The sequence below is a fragment of the Muntiacus reevesi genome, chromosome 1, assembly GCF_963930625.1.
Source record: "Muntiacus reevesi chromosome 1, mMunRee1.1, whole genome shotgun sequence".
In the NCBI taxonomy this organism is placed as follows: Eukaryota; Metazoa; Chordata; class Mammalia; order Artiodactyla; family Cervidae; genus Muntiacus; species Muntiacus reevesi.
In genome coordinates, this window is record NC_089249.1 from 188,015,567 (window position 1) to 188,034,594 (window position 19,028).

A 19,028-nucleotide genomic window follows, 5' to 3' on the forward strand; every position below is an offset into this window, starting at 1 on the left:
AGTGGGGGAATTGACAGAGTGACGTTAAACATTTCTTACTGGATCAGTTGGCCATCTGCATGTCTTTCTGAGGGCACACTGGTAGCTCAGCTGGTGAAGAATCCTCCTGCAATGCAGGAGACCCAGGATTGATCCCTGGGTCAGGAAGATCCCACGGAGGAGGGATAGGCTACCCACTCCAATATTCTTGAAAAAAAATCTATTAAGGTCTTCTGCTCATTTTAAAATCTAGTTATTTTGTTATTATTGTTGAGTTACATGAGTCATTTGTGTATTTTAATATCAACTGCTTATCAGATATACCCATTGTAAATATATTCTTACATTTGGCAGCTTGTCTTTCCATTTTGTTGATTTTCTTTTCTATGCAAAGGTTTTAACATGATACAGTAGCATTATTTATTCTTAGTTTTGTTTTCTTTGCCTGAGAAGATATATATCTAGAATAGATATTACTAAAACTAATGTCAAAAAGCTTACTACCTTTGTCTTCTTTTAGGTGTCTTATGGATTCAGTCCCAGAGCTTACTGGCTGTGTTTCCTTTTGCTGTTTAATAAATTCAATCCCAAGGAAGGTAGAAGCAGCAGGAGAGGTGGCACCAGGTCTGGCATTCCAGCATCGGGTGGCTGCAGCAGAGGGAGGAGCAGAGGGGCAATGGGGCCCCCGTCCCCCCCACCAGCTACCTAGGTGTCCATGACCCTGTGTCCCCACCAGATACCTAGGTGTCCATGACCCTGTGTCCCCCCCACCAGCCACCTACAATGCATCAGGGAACTACCCACCCAGCACTCCTAGCAGCACGCGAGGAACACTGACAGCAGCAAGGTACCAAAATCACTGAGGCACAAAAGCAATGGCTAGGGCACAGGGTAACTCCTCTGACAGGTCATGGAGGGTCTAAAGTGCAGATTCATAAACAGAAGCAGCTCAGGTAAAATTAAAAAAAAAAAAAAGTTTATCGTTTTGCAACCTACTGGACAAAGAAAGAAAAAAGTTCTAATCTCCTGAATCCTTCAGCCCGCTGAGCTCCCACTGTGTTAGAACTCTCAGCCAAGATCAACAGAACCTCTGCTGTTGAAATAGAGGTGAATAAATACATATGTAGAGTGCAGCAGAAATGTGCACAATTCATTACTATGTAAAGTTATTTAGTGAAACATAATGTTAAATCTGAAGGAGTTGAGTCTCCAACACTTTGGGCACCTGATGTAAAGGGCTGACTTATTAGAAAAGACCCTAATGCTGACAAAGATTGAAGGCAGGAGGAGAAGATGAAAGAGGATGAGATGGTTGGATGGCATCATCAACTCAATGAACATGAGTTGAGCAAGCTCTGGGAGTTAGTGATGGACAGGGAAGCCTGGCGTGCTGTAGTTCATGGGGTCCCAAAGAGTCCAACAGGACTGAGTGACTGAACTGAACTGAGTGTTAAATTATTTTCTTTCGGGATGATTTGTTATATAGCAACAGATTAATGATACAGAAATAAAAATACACAGCAGTGAAGGCAATTATAAAAATTTGCTGATTCTTGATTTTGCCATTTGTTTTGATATAGACCCATTGATAATCTTTCTATTATTCAAGACTTTTTTTTCCAGAAAGCTGTATCAAAATATGACTTCATGGAGATTGCCTTCCAAGTGATCAGGGGAGCATGAAAAGAAACGAATGTTTATGGCGAGAAAATTGTGACTTTGGTTCACAGGACCGAGAAGGTATCCAAGTTCTCATTTTAGTTACCCTATGATCATAATGATTATAGAGATGCCCTTGTTGTTTAGTCACTAAGTCATGTCTGACTCTTGTGACTCCATGTGCTACAGCCTGCCAGGCTTCTCTGTCCATGGGATTTCCCAGTCAAGAACACTGGAGTGGTTGCCATTTCCTCATAAAGGAGAATCCTTCTTTATCTGACTGTAGATGTATCTGATCATAAAGGGACATGTATTGGATGATATTTATAATGTACACTCATCATTCCTTAAATTACTATATCTATTTATAAAAGTGGGAAATATTTCACTTAGAAAAATGAAAAGGTTCATATGCAGGCAGAACTGTAGATTTTCAAGCAGAAATAAGAGGAACATCCAATTTAAAAGAGCAAAATAAGCCTTCAACTTCTTATTTTCAAAGTAACTCCAGCTTTACATGAATACTGATCATCCATAATTGAAGAAATAGATGCATAGTATGAAAAATGAAATCTTCTGCAAAATAAAACAAAGTGCATCTTAGCATTTTTCTTCATCATATTACACATGCCTATTATATCAAATGGTTCATGCAAGCTTGTGTTCTGTTGGGAACTCTACCTGAAGACATGTGTATGATAATCTATTTTTGCCAGTGACTGTGATGGCTTAGGGACTTCCCAAGTCGCGCTAGTGGTAAAGAACCCTCCTGCCAATGCAGGAGACTTAGATGGAGCCTGATCCCTGGGTCAGGAAGATCCCCCGGAGGAGGAAATGGCAACCTGATCCTGCATTCTTGCCTGGAGAATCCCATGGACAGGAGGGCCTGGAAGGCTACAGTCCAAAGGGTTGCAAAGAGACAGGACTGAGTGTATAAGCAGAAACAGACAAGATAGGTGTTGTGGAAACAAAGCTGAATGAGGGAATAGAATCCTAAAGAGGCAAACAGACTGACAACTAACAAGACATAATGTATGTTCTAGTCCAGAATATCAGGAAGAGCAGCTCAGGTGGTGACAGATAAAGGAGCGATGTATGCAAACATGAAATCAATGGCCTGAGATTCTCCTTGTTATAAACACGGAAATAGCCATGAATGTCTTGAGTAGTTCCCCCTTGCTGCCCCCCAAACCGCCCCCACCATAGGAGTAGTACAGCTCCTGAAAGATGGTAACAATGGCCCTATATGCAGGGCAGAAGAAGAGACGCAGAAGAACAGAACAGACTTTTGAACTCTGTGGGAGAAGGGGAGGGTGGGATGTTTCGAAAGAACAGCATGTATATTATCTGTGGTGAAACAGACCACCAGCCCAGGTGGGAGGCATGAGTCAAGTGCTCGGGCCTGTTGGGCTGGGAAGATCCAGGGGAATTGGATGGAGAGGGAGGTGGGATGGGAGACCGGGATGGGGGATTCGTGTAACTCTATGGCTGATTCACATCAATGTATGACAAAACCCAATGAAAAATAAAAAATAAAAAAAAATAAAATAAAATGAAAGAAAAGCATTTAATACTTTAAATATTATTTGAGAATACCCTGTTCTTCAGAATTCTATCAATTTGCATGATAAACAGTAATTCCCATGTTGTTCAGGTCCAAAGTTCAAAACAAATTTGAGAGAGAAGGAAAGCACAACATGAACAGCTCTTGGAAAGAGGGACATTATTAAACTTAATCAAGTGAATGACATCAATTTATGGAGCAGGTGAATTCAAAGAAATGGAAACCCCATGAAATAAATGGAAGGAGCAACTTCTACTTCCAGAATCTGACCAAAAATTGTAGTTTCTCCCTGTCTGGTTTTAAACATTTCATACATGCTCCCTTCTTCAGCTTGGATCAATTGATATTTTAATAGTTGTCATCCTAAAGAATGCTTTCAGAGCCATTTTTATGTCCTTGTTCCTCAGACTGTAGATGAAAGGGTTAAGCATTTGTGTGACCACAATGTATATGACTAATGCTGTTGCAATTGAGTGTGAATTGTGGGTAGTAACAGAGCTAAGGTGCCCTCCTAAGCATGTACAATAAAATAAGGAGACCACAGAGAGGTGAGACACAGGTGGAAGAGGCTTTAAGCTTCCCCTGAGCTGACGAGATTCCACATATGGGGGAAACTATCTTAGAGTAAGAGTTAAATATCCCAGGCAGGGGACCTCCAGCCAGCATCCCAGCTGTGAAATCACCATGTCATGAAGAATGTTGTCAGAACAGGCAAGTTGGACCATCTGGCTGAGTTCACAGAAATAGTGAGGGATTTCCAGTTCTACAGAAGAATAGTCTCAACTCCATTAAGGTCTGTAACAAGGAATGAAAGACAGTGATGGTCCAGCTAACCAGGACCAGAATTTCACAGATTTGGGGGTTCATAATGACCGTGTAGCACAGGGGATGGCAGATGGGCACAAAGCGGTCATAGGCCATCATAGTCATGAGAAAGTCATCCAAACCTGCAAAGAGTATAAAAATACATCTGGGTGATGCAGCCTTCATAGGTGATAACTTTGCTCTGTGTCTGGATGTTCCACAGCATCTTTGGGGGTAATGGATGTGAAACAGATGTCTACAAAGGACAGGTTGGAGAGGAAGGAGTACATGGGAGTGTGGAGGTGCTAGTCTGAACTGACAGCCAATTTGATAGAAGATTTCCAAACACATTGATCAGGTACATGCAGAGGAAAAACCCAGATATGAAGGGCTTCAGTTCTGGTTCCTCTGAGAATCCCAGAAGAAGAAATTCTGAAACACCTGTGATGTTCGTTGGTGCCATGTGGTGGAAGTGACTACAAGTAAAGGGAAAAAATGTGACTAATTTTCATGCAAGTGGACATTACTCACATTGTTGAAATGCTATCTTACATACTTTGCAAATAGGAAACTGATGTCAATGTTTTGTTCATAGAATGAGTACAGTGTTTTGGAATTCAAAATCTCCTAAAATTTAGTCATGGAGAACTAATATAGCAAATAAATATATATATAGCATGTCATATGGTGACACTTACTATGAATAAAATTAAAACAAGTATAAAGGAAATATCAAAGAAGGGATGCTATTTCTATGGGTCGTCAGGTAAGACAGCAAATGAGGTGACATTTGAACAGAGACCTCATGGAAGAGATAGCAGGAGTCAAGAACTTATCAGAAGTGTGTGCCTGGCAGGGAGAGCGGCCAGTGCAAAGGCCCTGGGGAAGGCGCTTGTTTAAGATGTTCTAGATGTTAAGATGTTTAAGATGTTAAGATGAAAAAAATGAAGCCAGTGTGGTGAGGGAAGTTAGGAGGAAAAGTGAGGAGAGAAGGTGTCAGAGGATGCTGAGGAACAAGGTGGTTCTGAAAAATCTGCTTCTCAAGGCATCAGACATGACTTAGAGACTGAACAGCAGCAACAATACATGTCTCTATGTATGAGAGAGTTTTATAGTTTCTGGTCTTACATGTAGATCTTTAATCCATTTTGAGTTTATTTTTGTGTGTGGTGTTAGAAAGTGTTCTAGTTTCATTGTTTTACAGGTGTTTGACCAGTTTTCTCAGCACCACTTGCTAAAGAGGTTGTCTTTTTTCCATTGTATATTCTTGCCTCCTTTATCGAAGATAACGTGTACGTAGGTATGTGGATTTATCTCTGGGCTTTTTATTTTGTTCCATTGATCTATATTTCTGTCTTTGTGCCAGGACCATTCTGTCTTGATGACTGTGGCTTTGTAGTAGAGCCTGAAGTCTGGCAGGTTGATTCCTCCAGTTCCATCCTTCTTTTTCAAGATTGCTTTGGCTATTTGAAGTTTTTTTGTATTTCCATACAAATTGTGAAATTATTTGTTCTAGTTCTGTGAAGAATACCATTGGTAGCTTGATAGGGATTGCATTGAATCTATAGATTGCTTTGGGTAGAATATCCATTTTGACAATATTGATTCTTCCAATCCATGAACACCTATGTTTCTCCATCAATTTGTGTCCTCTTTGATTTCGTTCATCAGTGTTTTATAGTTTTCTATGTATAGGTCTTTTGTTTCTTTAGGTAGATATACTCCTAAGTATTTTATTCTTTTTTTGCAATGGTGAATGGTATTGTTTCCTTAATTTCTCTTTCTGTTTTCTCATTGTTAGTGTATAGGAATGCAAGGGATTTCTGTGTGGTATTTTTATATCCTGCAACTTTACTATATTCATTGATTAGCTCTAGTAATTTTCTGGTAAAGTCTTTAGGGTTTTCTATGTAGATGATCATGTCATCTGCAAAGAGCGAGAGTTTCACTTCTTCTTTTCCTATCTGTATTCCTTTTATTTCTTTTTCTGCTCTGATTGTTGTGGCCAAACTTCCAAAGCTATGTTGAATCATAGTGGTGAGAGCGGCCACCTTTGTCTTGCTCCTGATTTTAGGGGAAATGCTTGCAATGGTTTGCTTATCCACAGCAAACCATTGAGGATAATGTTTGCTGTGGTTTTGTCATATATAGCTTTTATTATGTTGAGGTAAGTTCCTTCTATTCCTTCTTTCTGGAGAGTTTTTTATTGTAAATGGATTTTGAATTTTGTCAAAGGCCTTTTCTGCATCTATTGAGATAATCACATGGTTTTTACCTCAATTTGTTAATGTGGTGTATTACATTGATTGATTTGTGGATATTAAAGAATCCTTGAATCCCTGGGATAAAGCCCACTTGGTCATGATGTATGATCTTTTTAATATGCTGTTGGATTCTGTTTGTTAGAATTTCATTAAGGATTTTTTCATCTGTGTTCATCAATGATATTGGCCTGTAGTTTTCTTTTTTTGTGGGATCTTTGTCTGGTTTTGGAATTAGGGTGATGGTGGCCTCATATAATGAGTTTGGAAGTTTACCTTCTTCTACAAATTTGTGTGTGTGTGTGTGTTGTTTTTTGTTGTTGTTGTTTTTGTTTTTAATATTGTATTTTTGAGAGTCTAACCTCTACTCTAGATTTTTAATCTTTGTTTTTCAGTATTTGATATCAATTTTGGACATTTAAGAATCCAATATTCAGTACCCATTTTTACTCAGGCGTGTGATGATTTCTCTTTCCCCCTTTTGACTCACCTTTTTCTCCCCCAGATCACCTCTATTTCCTCCCTTCCCCTTCTCTTCTCAATCCAATTCTGTGAATCTCTCTGGGTGTTCTGGGCTATGGAGAAGACTTAGGGAACAGAGTACTGCCTAGATCTGTCTCTCTCCTCTTGAGTCCCCCTTTTTCTCCTCCTGCTCATCTCTATCTCCTTCCTCCCTCTCCTCTTCTTCATGTAACTCTCTGGGTGTCCCTCACTGTGGAGAATCTTTTCACCATTAACTTAGAATTTTTGTCATCAGTGCTGTATAGTTGGAGAAGCCTTGAGGCTCCTGAAAGAATAAGACTGAAAGCCAGAGGCAGGAGACTTAAGCCCAAAACCTGAGAACACCAGAGAACTCCTGACTACAAGGAACATTAATTAATAAGAGATCATCCAAAAGCCTCCATACCTACACTGAAACCAGCCACCACCCAAGAGCCAATAAGTTCCAGAGCAAGACATACCATGCAAATTCTCCAGCAACGCAGGAACATAGCCCTGAGCGTCAACATACAGGCTGCCCAAATTCACACCAAACACGTAGATCCATCTCAAAACTCACTAATATACAGACATTTAATACATGATGTGAGAGCTGGACTATAAAGAAAGCTGCATGTTGAAAAATTGATGCTTTCGAACTGTGGTGTTGGAGAAGACTCTTGAGAGTCCCTTGGCCTGCAAGGAGATCCAACCAGCCCATCTTAAAGGAGATCAGTTCTGGGTGTTCATTGGAAGGACAGATGCTGAAGCTGAAACTCCAAATCTTTGGCCACCTGATGCAAAGAGCTGACTCATTTGAAAAGACCTTGATGTTGGGAAAGATTGAGGGCAGGAGGAGAAGGGGAAACAGAGGATGAAATTGTTGGATGGCATCACCAACTCAATGAACATGGGTTTGGGTGGACTCCGGGAGTTGGTGATGGACAGGGAGGCCTGGTGTGCTGCAGCTCACGGGGTCGCAAAGAGTCGGACACGACTGAGCAACTGAACTGAACTGAACTGAATATATATCAAGGTTGTATTTCAATTTATTTGGGAAGATTGAATTGTAAAGCTGGAATAAATACCTATCTTTCAAAAAATGGCTTCTCACCTACTTCAAACATCTTGAAAATATTAGTGAGATTATTTCCTCAGTGTAAGAATAACTGACACATTTTAGATGAACACTTTGACATGTAAATATATAATATCAACTGAACATTGCTCCGTAGTATCCGACTCTTTCAGACACCATGGATTATACACTTCCTGAAATTCTCCAGACCGGCATACTGGAATGGGTAGACTTCCCTTCTCCAGGGAATCTTCCCAACCCATGGATGGAACCCAGGTCTCCCACATTGCAGGCGGATTCTTTACCAACTGAACCACCTGGGAAGCCAATATAGTATCAACGTGGGGGAGGGTCAAAATCACCTTAAATAATGCAAGAGACTCAGAAACAAGACAATAGTTGTATATAACTAAATAAAAAATTTAAAAAGAAGTTTAAGGCCTAATATATGCTTCACAAATCAATTGAAAAACAATCATTTTAAAGAGCCATTCGAAAGACTTATATCTGCAGAAAAATGGGCATATAACATGTGTTCTTGTTGTTTAGTTGTTAATATTGTATGTAATAATAAATATTGTTTTTGCTGTTTAGGTGCTAAGTCGTGTCTGACTCCTTTATGACCCCATGAACTGTAGCCCGCCAAGTTCCGCTGCCCATGTGATTTTTCAGGCAGGAATACTGGAGTGGGCTGCCATTTCCTTCTTCAGGGAATCTATCTTCCCAACCCAGGGACGGAACACATGTCTCCTGCACTGGCAGGCAAATTCAAATTTATCACTGAGCCACCATGGAAGCCTATACATAATAATAATAGGCAAATAAAAAAGGTGAAGAAATATATAAATCTTTGCTGTAGTTCAGTATATAGTTTAAGAATGCAACAAAAAAATCTCTTTCCTACGTTGGTCCTGGGAAATATCTTGAAGACTGGTCAAATGTGGGCTGAGAACTTCGGGACTAGTAGCAAAGGGGACTGTGACTTTTCTGGCAGAAATGTGAACTGTTATAATATTTTACAAAAAAGTCTGAAGACAGCTATAAACCTTAAAAATACAGATATACTTTAACTCAGGGTTCTCCAGTGTTAGCGTCATTGACATTATGAGCCAAATCACTGTTTGTGGTGGCATCTGTCCTGTGCATTGAAGGATATTTAGAGCATCCTTGACTCTACAGAGCTTTCTATGCGTAACAGACGAAAATTCCTGGGGGGATGAAACCATCCATGGTTAGAATCAGAGTATGAACTTCACTATCTCAATGTATTATGTAGCTTTGGTATAATAGCAACTTAATGATAAAGGATGAAAAAGACTGTGAAAGTGTTAGTATTATAGGCACACCATGACCTGTTGTACAGCCATAAAAATAATGAATTCATCATTATACTTGTGATTTGAGGCAGGTCTGTGAGAAATTATTGAGTAAGAAGGAGAATGGGGAAAAAAAGGAAAATGGGACAAAAGGTAGGAACAAAGACTGCACTGGTGGTGCAGTCGTAAAGAATCAACTTGCCAATACAGGAAACATGGGTCCAATCCCTGGTCCAGGAAGATCCCCTGGAGGAGGAAATGGCAACTCATTCAAGTATTCTTGTGTGGGAAATCCCATGGACAGAACAGCCTGGTGGGCTACAGTCCAAGGGGTTGCAAGAGTTGAATATGATTGAACAACAAAATAACATCTTAACAACTAAAAAGCACGTCCAGTTCTTTGTTTGAAAGATTGCACTCAAAGATAGGAATCCTATTCTGATCCTATATAGAAAAGCAAAGGACTCACACACATAATTTAAGATAGAGAAAATAAATGGCTAACGAATCCACACACACATTCAGCCTCAGAGATAATGAAGCAATTGCAAGGTAAGTTCTTTAGCACTTCCCTGGCAGCTCAGTGGCACAGAAGCTGCCTGGCAATGCAGGAGACACTGGTTCAAGCCCTGTGTCTGTCAGATCCCCTGGAGGAGAAAACGGGACCCACTCTAGTATTCTTACCTGGGAAGTGCCATGGGCAGAGGAGCCTGGCGGGCTACAGTCACAAAGAGCTGGACACAACCGAGCAATTACCCAACAGCAAGCTCATAGGACGCCCCTCTTTACATTTGATTGTTTTTCACAGAAGATACTGTTAAGTGTATGTCTCTGACAAATACTGTGGCAACGATGCATTTACAAGCGTTCCTTGGTGTGCATATGTATTTATTTTTTTGGAGGTGCTAGGTTATTGTTGCTCAGTGGAATTTTCTCTAGTTGCGGTGAGGAGGGTTTACTCTTGTTTGCGGCGCATGGGCTTCTCTTTGCGGGGGCCTCTCTTACTGCAGAGCACGGACTCTCTGGGGTGAGGACCTCCGTAGCTGTGGTTCCTTGGCTCTAGAGCACAGACTCAGTAGTTGTGGTGCACAGGCTTAGCTGCTCCGAGGCATGTGGGATCTTCCCGACCAGGGATCGAACCCGTGTCTCCTGCACTGGAAGGCAGATTCTTTACCACTGAGCTCCCAGGGAAGCCCTGTATGTATATTTTTAATCAATATGAAATATGGTCAAATATGGTCCACCAAAAAAATTAGAAAGAAATGCCCTAAGTATATTTTATATTCCTACATCACTAATACACTAATTTTCTACTCAAACTATTAATAAGATACATGGTCATAAGTTCTACTTTTACTGGAAGCACTTTATGCCTCGTCTGTGTTCAGTCACTCAATCATTTCCAACTCTGTGGGACCCCATTGACTGTAACCCGCCAGGCTCCTCTGTCCATGGGATTCTCCAGGCAAGAATACTGGAGTGAGTTGCCATAGAACCAGAGATAAACCCTTTACAGAGGCACTTCTCTTTCCTCCTTGTGCCTATAGGTCAGCAGGATTCTAATTCAAGTGCAAATTCTGATTGAATATGTCCTCAGTGGGCCCTGGGACCCTGCACTTCTAACAAGCTACTAGGCTCTGTGTTGATGCAGGTCTGAGTATGAGGGTCACACTTTCAGTAACAAAACACTGGTTCTGTGTTTAATTCAGGTACCGGAACTTGAATTTATGTTAAATTCAGATATATTTGAATTTATATATGGCAGACTGATTAAACATGCACAAACACACATATATATTCATATATAATGCTAGGCGCTCAGTCCTGTCTGACTCTTTGTGACCCCATGGTGTGCAGCCTGCCAGGGTCCTCTGTCCATGGAATTCTCCAGGCAAGAATACTAGAGTGGGTTGCCTTTCCCTTCTCCAGGGCATCTTCCTGATCCAGTAGGTCTTTGTTCGTTACCCATTTTAAATATAGCAGTGTATATATGTACATGCCAAACTCCCTACCCTTCCCCCACATTGGAAATATATATCATTTTGTATGTGTCTGGGGGGGGATTGTGGATTGGATTAGATAATCTTTTCATTCTTTCAATCCTTCATGCCAACCAGAATGAGACAAACTTATCTCTGACGCCTGAAGTTATCTATTGTGAAATATGTGAACTGCTTTCTGAGTTTATCTTGAAATGAGAAGACAGACTGGAGGTTCATCAAAGGCAGGCTGGAAGCTACAAGCAAGAGATGGAAACTCAGGGGGATGGAATAAAGCCTGTGTTCACCTGTGCTGCTTCTGACCTCTGTGATGAAGGATCCTGCAGACCCCAAAGACCTTTGTCATGGAGATAAATATACACACTTGACCCAAGAGGTTCTCAGGGAATGTAGAACAGTTGTAGGCCCATCTGCAGCTTCATGTGCACATGTGCTAAGTCGCTTCAGTCATGTCTGATTCTTTGTGACCCCATGGACTGTGGGCTGCCAATCTCCTCAGTCCATGGGGTTTCCCAGGTAAGAACACTGGAGTGGCTTGCTGTCCCTTCCTTTGGGGGAATCTTCCTGACCCAGGGATCAAGACTATGTCTCTTCTGTCTTGTGCATTGGCAAGCAGGTTCTTTACCACTAGCACCCCCTGGGAAGCCCCTGCAGCTTCATGCTAGTGAGCAAATCAGCAGGCCTTCAGGAGTGTGTATGTGTATACACAAATGGCAGCTGATTCCTGTAATCCTCCAAATACACTAAGAATCTTCCTTACAGTATGTGTTAGTTGCCTATGGCTGTTGTTACACATTATCACAGTGTGGGTGCCTTATAGGGCTTCCCCTGTGGCTCAGCAGTGAATAAACTGCCTGCCATGCAGGAGACTCTGGTTCAATTCTTGGGTGGGAAGATGCGCTGGAGGAGGGCATGGCAACCCGCTCTAGGATTCTTGCCTGGAGAATTTCTTTGGCAGAGGAACCTGGTGAGCTACAGTCCTTGGGGTTGCCAAGAATCGGACATGCCTGAGGCAACTGAACACATCCACGCAGCTGCCTTACAGGAACAGAATTATTTTCATACAATTCTGGAGACCAAAAACACAAAATCAAGATATCAGTAGGGCTGTACTCCCCCTGAAGGCTTTAGGGCAGTGATCCCCAACCTTTTTGACTTCTCAGGTGTTGCTAGTGGTAAAGAGCACGGCTGCCCATGCAGGAAACATAAGAGATGCAGATGCGATCCCTGGGTAGGGAAGATTCCCTGGAGGAGGGCGCGGACACCCACTCCAGTATTCTTGCCTGGAGAATTCCATGGACAGAAGAGCCTGGCGGGCTACGGTCCTTAGGGTTGCAAAGAGGATTGGACAAGACTGAATCAACTTAGCATGCATGCACCCCAACCTCTTTGGCACAAGGAACTTGTTTAGTGGAAGACAATTTCTCTTAGACCTGGGATTTCAGGATGTTTCAAGCACATTATTTTTATTGAGTTTGTTGAGCGGGAAGTGGAACTCAGGTGGCAATGCAAGCAGTGGGGAGTAGCTGTAAATACAGAAGAAGCTTCACTTGCTGGCCTGCTGCTCGCCTCCTGCTGGGTGGCTCAGTTCCTAACAGGCCATGGGCTGGTGCTAGCCCATGGTCTGTGGCTTGCAGATCCCTCCTTTAGGAGAGAATCCATTCTTGCCTCTAACAACTTCTGGTGGCTCCAAGAGTCCCTTGCCTTGCTGCCACGTCACTCCAGTTCCTGCCTTTATGTCACAGAGCTTGTTTGTGTCGTCTCCTCTCCAGTATCTATTTTTTTTTTTTTTTGATAAAACATTTTTAAAGTTTATTTTTATTTGTTTAGCTGTGTCAGGTCTTAGTTGAGGCTTGAGGGATCATTCATGTGGCTCAGCGTCTCTCTCGCTGTGGCACACAGGCTCAGTGGTTGTGGCTCAGGCCTTCATTGCTCCAAGGCTTGTGGGGTCTTAGTTCTCCAGCCAGGGATCAAACCCAAGTCCCCTGCATTGCAAGGTGGATTCTTAGCCACTGGACCAGCAGGGAAGCCCCTCTCCTGTATCTTCTAAGGACAAATGTCATTGGATTTAGGGCATACCCAAGCAATCCATAATTATTGCATTTGAAGACTTAATTAAATTGGCAAAGATGCTTATTCCAAAAAAGGTCACATTCACAGGTTCCAAGTAGGCATATATTTTGTGGTGTTGCCAATCAAGTTACTATGTGGTTCAGGAAATGTAGCTCAGTCTAGTGAAGACAAAGATTTTAGTGGTCGTAAGAAACAGAACCATGAGTCAGGAAGAGAAAACAATCGTGAAAGGTGTGTTTATCAAGCCAATTACCACCATGATCTGCTGAGACTTCTGCTGGGGAAAGACAGGAGCCAGTAAAATATGTGTGCTTCAGACTTATTTCACTCAATAGGCAAGTGATTTATACACCAATTCCTGTTGGTCTTTGGTTAAGGAGTGATTCCTGGGACATTAACTCTCTAAACATGGGCGGAGAAGACTAGAGAAATTTCTTAGGTAATGGATACAGATGTGAAAGTTTGAAGCGAGACAGAATACACTAAAGTGATCAATGATGAAGGAATATCTTCTATATTATAATTCTCCATTCCACCTTCCTGGAATGCAGTTGCAATTGCTGGAAGGGCAGAAGCCATTTTGTGACCTTGAGGGTAGAAACCCCATGGTCAAGCTAGAGATAGAGCAAAAAAGCAGAAGGATTCTCAGTACTTGACAGTACTTTGAACTGTTCAGCTCCAGAATTCACATATCAAGAATGAAATAAAATACCTTAAGTTTGATGTGACTGAAAGTTATTCAGAGAAAAGGCACTTCTTCCAGTTCATGTAATTCACACAACCTCAGAAAACATCTCTGTAAATGAGCTTGCAGTGCAACATTTCCATAATAGTTATACATCCCATCACTTTGACAATATATATTAAAAACACGAGATTCAGTTTATTTTTTAAGAACTTTAAATCATCACTAAGCATAACAGAAAATGTCAGGTTCAATTCATATGAAGTTAAAATTCATATGGTTACAAACTGAAAAAGGGAACCAAAGATATATTATGAAGGAAAATAGAGAGGGCTGTGAAGACCCAAGGAAACTTTTTCTTTAAAACATGAGTATTAGGAAAGATAAAAACATCAAGTGAAGGAAGCCAGGATGTCTGGTCCTCGATGTTATGTGCCCAGTTACTTATGAGAGTCCTCCGAAGGCCCTGTGCATGAGAGACGGTGCCCTGCTAATGAGCCGCACAAGGTCCCCCTTCATGCCCCTGCTCCTCAGACTGTAGATGAAGGGGTTCAGCATGGGGGTGACCGTGGTGTACATCACAGAAGCCACAAGACTTGTCCTAGAGGTTGAAGTGACTGCAGAACTGAGGTAGACCCCTAGGCCTGTGCCATAGAACAAGGAGACCACTGAGAAGTGAGACCCACAGGTGGAAAAAGCTTTGTATTTGCTCCTGACTGATGACATTCTCAGGATGGAGGAGGAAATATGATAGTAAGAAAAGAGGATCCCAGAGAAAGGAAAAACAGCTAGGATAATAGTCACAAAATAGACTACTGTGTGATTGATGAGGGTGTCAGAACAGGCAAGCTTCAGGATTTCAGGAAGATCACAAAAAGATTGTGGGATCTTCATGCTTCTGCAGAAAGACAGCCTCAAGATAGTCAAGGTCTCAGGCAGGGAGGCTGTGATGCTGAGGCACCAAGACCCCAGAGCCAGCAGCCCACAGACCCGGGGGCTCATGATGACCATGTAGTGCAGGGGGTGACAGATGGCCATGAAGCGGTCATAGGCCATCACAGTCAAGAGTAAATTGTCCAGGCACCCAAACAAAATGAAAAAGAATACCTGACTGAGGCAGCCTGCATAGGTGATAACTTGGCTCTGTTTCTGGATGTTCCACAGCATCTTTGGGACAGTGGTGGAGGTGAAGCAGATGTCAGCAAAGGACAGGTTGGAGAGGAAGAAGTACATGGGGGTGTAGAGGTGGGAGTCTGAGATGATGGCTAGGATGATGGCCAGGTTCCCAGTGAATGTGACCAGATACATGGACAGAAACAGACCGAAGAGGAGAGGCTGTAGGTCTGGGTCCTCTGTGAATCCCAGGAGGAGAAAGTTTCTGATTCCTGTTTGGTTTCCTCTTTCCATGAGTCTGCTGGGCTAGCCAACAAGGAAGAAAAAAGGAATACAAAATTTACCTCAAATAAATATTCCCCAGAGAGACAGAAATATCCTTAATACGAACCCAGGGAGATCATGAAGTCATTCATTTTGCCTAAGGATTGACTTCATTTGATGACAAATTGTGGTTACTGTTGACATCTAGAAGAATTCTTTGAGTTCAGCAATCCTCAAATTGTGATTGTCTCTGACCAGCAACATCAGTACCCCCTAGAAATAACAGAAATTCACATTTTTAGGCTCATCTGACCTGTGTGTGCACTCAATCATGTGTTTGACTCTGCAACCCAATGGGCTGTAGCCCACCATCTCCTGTGTTCGTGAGATTTCCCAGGCAAGTGGACTGAAATCGACTGCCACTTCCTCCTCCAGGAGATCTTCCCGAACCAGGGGTTGGAGCCAGCATCTCCTGTGCCTCCTACGTTGGCAGGTGGATCCTTTACCAGAGTCACCTCTGACCTACTGAATCAGATACGCTGGGTGTGAAGTCCGCACTTGGAACTTTAACAAGCCCTCTTGGAAATTCTGACACACATGTTTGAGATGCACTGCTCTAGTGCTTGCCTGTGTCCCCAAACAACCATTCCTTCCCTGGCATCCACGATGACTGCTCTTGAGGGTTTAACAGTGCTTATAGAAATGGGGAGTTCCCTGACTCTAGGCAGTTTTTCCCATCATTGAGAGTTTTCTTCATTGTACTCTCTTTCTGTAATTTCTATAACATACCCTCTGAAACTTGTGTGCTCCTTTTGTAAAAAAAGGAGAAAAAAGCCCGATATTATCATTAATCCTCATTTACATTTTATTTATATTGTCAAAAACCCTATATAAATTCAATCAGAATTTAATTTATAAATATAGACTCTCCTACAATTTCTAAATATGGAGTTTGTCTTCACATAAATCATCTTTTGTTTTGCGTTTTGGATGAATGTGTGCTTAGTTGTATCTGACTCTTTGGGACCCTGTGGACTGTAGCCTGCCAGGCTCCTCTGTCCATGGGATTCTCCAGGCAGGAATACTGGAATGGGACGCCATTTCCTTCTCCAGGAGATCTTCCAGACCCAGAGATCTCAACTGCATTTTGTGTCTCCTGCATTGGCAGGTTGATTATCACTGAGCCACCTGGGAAACCCATAAAAACAACCTACCACCTCCAAAACTGTCCTTGTATTCTTTTGTGTCATATGAATACTTACAATCTATCCTTCTAAATATTTTAAAGAATACAATACCATATTATCAACTTTATTAACTATGTTATATCCCTGGAGAAGGAAATCTTGATCCACTACATTATTCCTGCCTGGGAAGTTCCATGGACAGAGGAACCTGGCAGGCTACAGTCCTACAGTTGCAAGAGTTGGACACGACTTAATCACTAAACCATCACTACCGCCATGTTATATGCCAGATCTCTGGAGTTTATTCATTTTGCATAATGAAAGCATTATACACTGAGTAAGAGTTCCCTATTTCCCTTGCCTTCTAGCCACTGACCATCAACATCCTATTCCCTGCTTCTATGAGTTTGATGATTCTGGATGCCTCATGTGAGTGGAATCATACATCATACAGTATTTGTTCTTTTCTGTATGGCTTATTTCATTTGTTATAATGTCCTCCAGATTCATCCAAAGTGTTGCGAGCAGCAGGATTTCTACACAGTATTTTAATGTGGTTTAGGTTCAATGTTGTTGATAATGACGTTTAGTCCTTCCCATTATATCTATGACATTGCCTTTATATTAGGAAAGCATTAGATTTTCTTTTTTGTATTTATAAGCTGCTATGGGCATTTTCTAGATTTCCTTATTAATTTCAAGATTTTCTTTAATATTTATCTACTTTCTCCAAATAGTATTATTTTACAATGTCTGTTTGTCTTTAGGTCTAGTTGCATTGCTATGAAACTCCACAACACTGTTCAAATTTATGTTAAGAGCTGGAATTCTTACTTTTCTTCTTTTCCTTCAGGGGAATAATTCTAGAGTTTTTATTTAATATATTTATCATAATTTAGGATATATCTATATGTATTTTTATCATCTGAACTTTCATTTTTATTCTTGGATATGTTAGAGGGCCTTTTAGTGATGTAAAGAAGTATTTCACAATTGACTAACAATTTAGAACAAATAATGTTAAATCTTATCTCCATATTTCCTAATGAATTTCAAATGTTAAGTGTGGAGCAAGGGTCCATATAGACTATCAGAAGAAAATAAATATAATACATAGATAATATAATTTATATATGAATATATGTAATTTTTAAAAACAGATGTTTTTGCTGTATAAAATTCTTTGATAGAAGTAAGGGGAGAAAAGATTAATAATTGGGCCATAAATTAAAAAATTATTAATGAGAAAATGTGCCATGCAGAAATATAATGTATTTGACTAATAAAAATTAGTACCTTTAACCTACTAAGCCTTAATTAATAATAATAGAAACATTAATGTATTAGCTGGGGAAAAGGCATAAGACATTAAATATTTATAGAAAGTGTAAAAAAGGTAATAAGTTTTGAGAATTTTTTTTATAGTATTAACCTAGAGTGTGAAAGCAAAATAAGATACACTTTTCACTGAGGTCATTAAGAAGCCATTGGAAAAAATAAAGACTCAGAATGCAAAATTTCATCAAGTGGAAAGAGAAATAGCACTGCATATACTTAGGCAACTGCTTTGCTGGAGTGGCCATGAAGAGATGCCTCACGTCCAAGGTAAGAGAAACCCAAATAAGATGGTAGGTGCTGAGAGAGAGCATCAGAGGGCAGACAGACTGAAACCACAATCACAGACAACTAGCCAATCTGATCACACGGACCACAGCCTTGTGTAACTCAATGAAACTAAGCCATGTTGTGTGGGGACACTCAAGATGGAGGGGTCATGGTGGAGAGGTCTGACAGAATGTGGTCCACCAGAGAAGGGAATGGCAAACCACTGCAGTATTCTTGCCTCGAGAACCCCATGGACAGTATGAAAAGGCAAAAAGCTAGGACATTGAGAGATGAACTCTCCAGGTCAGTAGGTACCCAATATGCTACTGGAGATCAGTGGAGAATTAACTCCTGAAAGAATGAAGGGATGGAGCCAAAGCAAAAACAACACCCAGTTGTGGATGGGACTGGTGATAGAGGCAAGATTCAATGCTGTAAAGAGCAATATTTCATAGGAACCTGGGATGGGAGGTGCATGAATCAAGGCAAATTGGAAGGGGTCAAACAGGAGATGAGAAGAGTGAATGTTGACATTTTAGGAATCAATGAATTAAAATGGACTGGAATGGGAGAATTTAACTCAGATGACCATTATATCTACTACTGTGGGCAGCAATCCCTTAGAAGAAATGGAGTAGCGATCACAGTCAACAAAAGAGTCTGAAATGCAGGACTTGAATGTAATCTAAAAAACAACAGAATGATCTCTGTTCACTTACAAGGCAAACCATTCAATAACATGGTAATCCAAGTCTATGCCCTGACCAGTCATGCTGAAAGAAGAAGCTGAAGTTGAATGGTTCTATGAAGACCTACAAGACCTGCTAGAACTAACACCCCCAAAAGATATCCTTTTCATTATAGGAGACTAGAATGCAAAAGTAGTAAGTCAAGAAACACCTGAAGAAACAGGCAAATTTGGCCTTGAAGTACAGAATGAAGCAGGGCAAAGGCTAACAG

The 19,028-nt window shown here is 41.1% G+C and overlaps 1 protein-coding gene across 1 annotated transcript; it reads right to left on the reverse strand.

The window, feature by feature from the left end:
• Positions 1–14,343: 14,343 nt before the first annotated feature.
• LOC136155797 (olfactory receptor 7C2-like) lies at positions 14,344–15,306 on the reverse strand. Its single transcript, XM_065917917.1, has one exon. It carries the CDS (start codon positions 15,304–15,306, stop codon positions 14,344–14,346), a length of 963 nt encoding a protein of 320 aa, XP_065773989.1.
• Between the last annotated feature and the right edge of the window lie 3,722 nt (positions 15,307–19,028).

Excerpts from the sequence above, each read along its gene's own strand:
- LOC136155797 (XM_065917917.1), bottom strand. The coding sequence starts at position 15,306 with ATGGAAAGAGGAAACCAAACAGGAATCAGAAACTTTCTCCTCCTGGGA.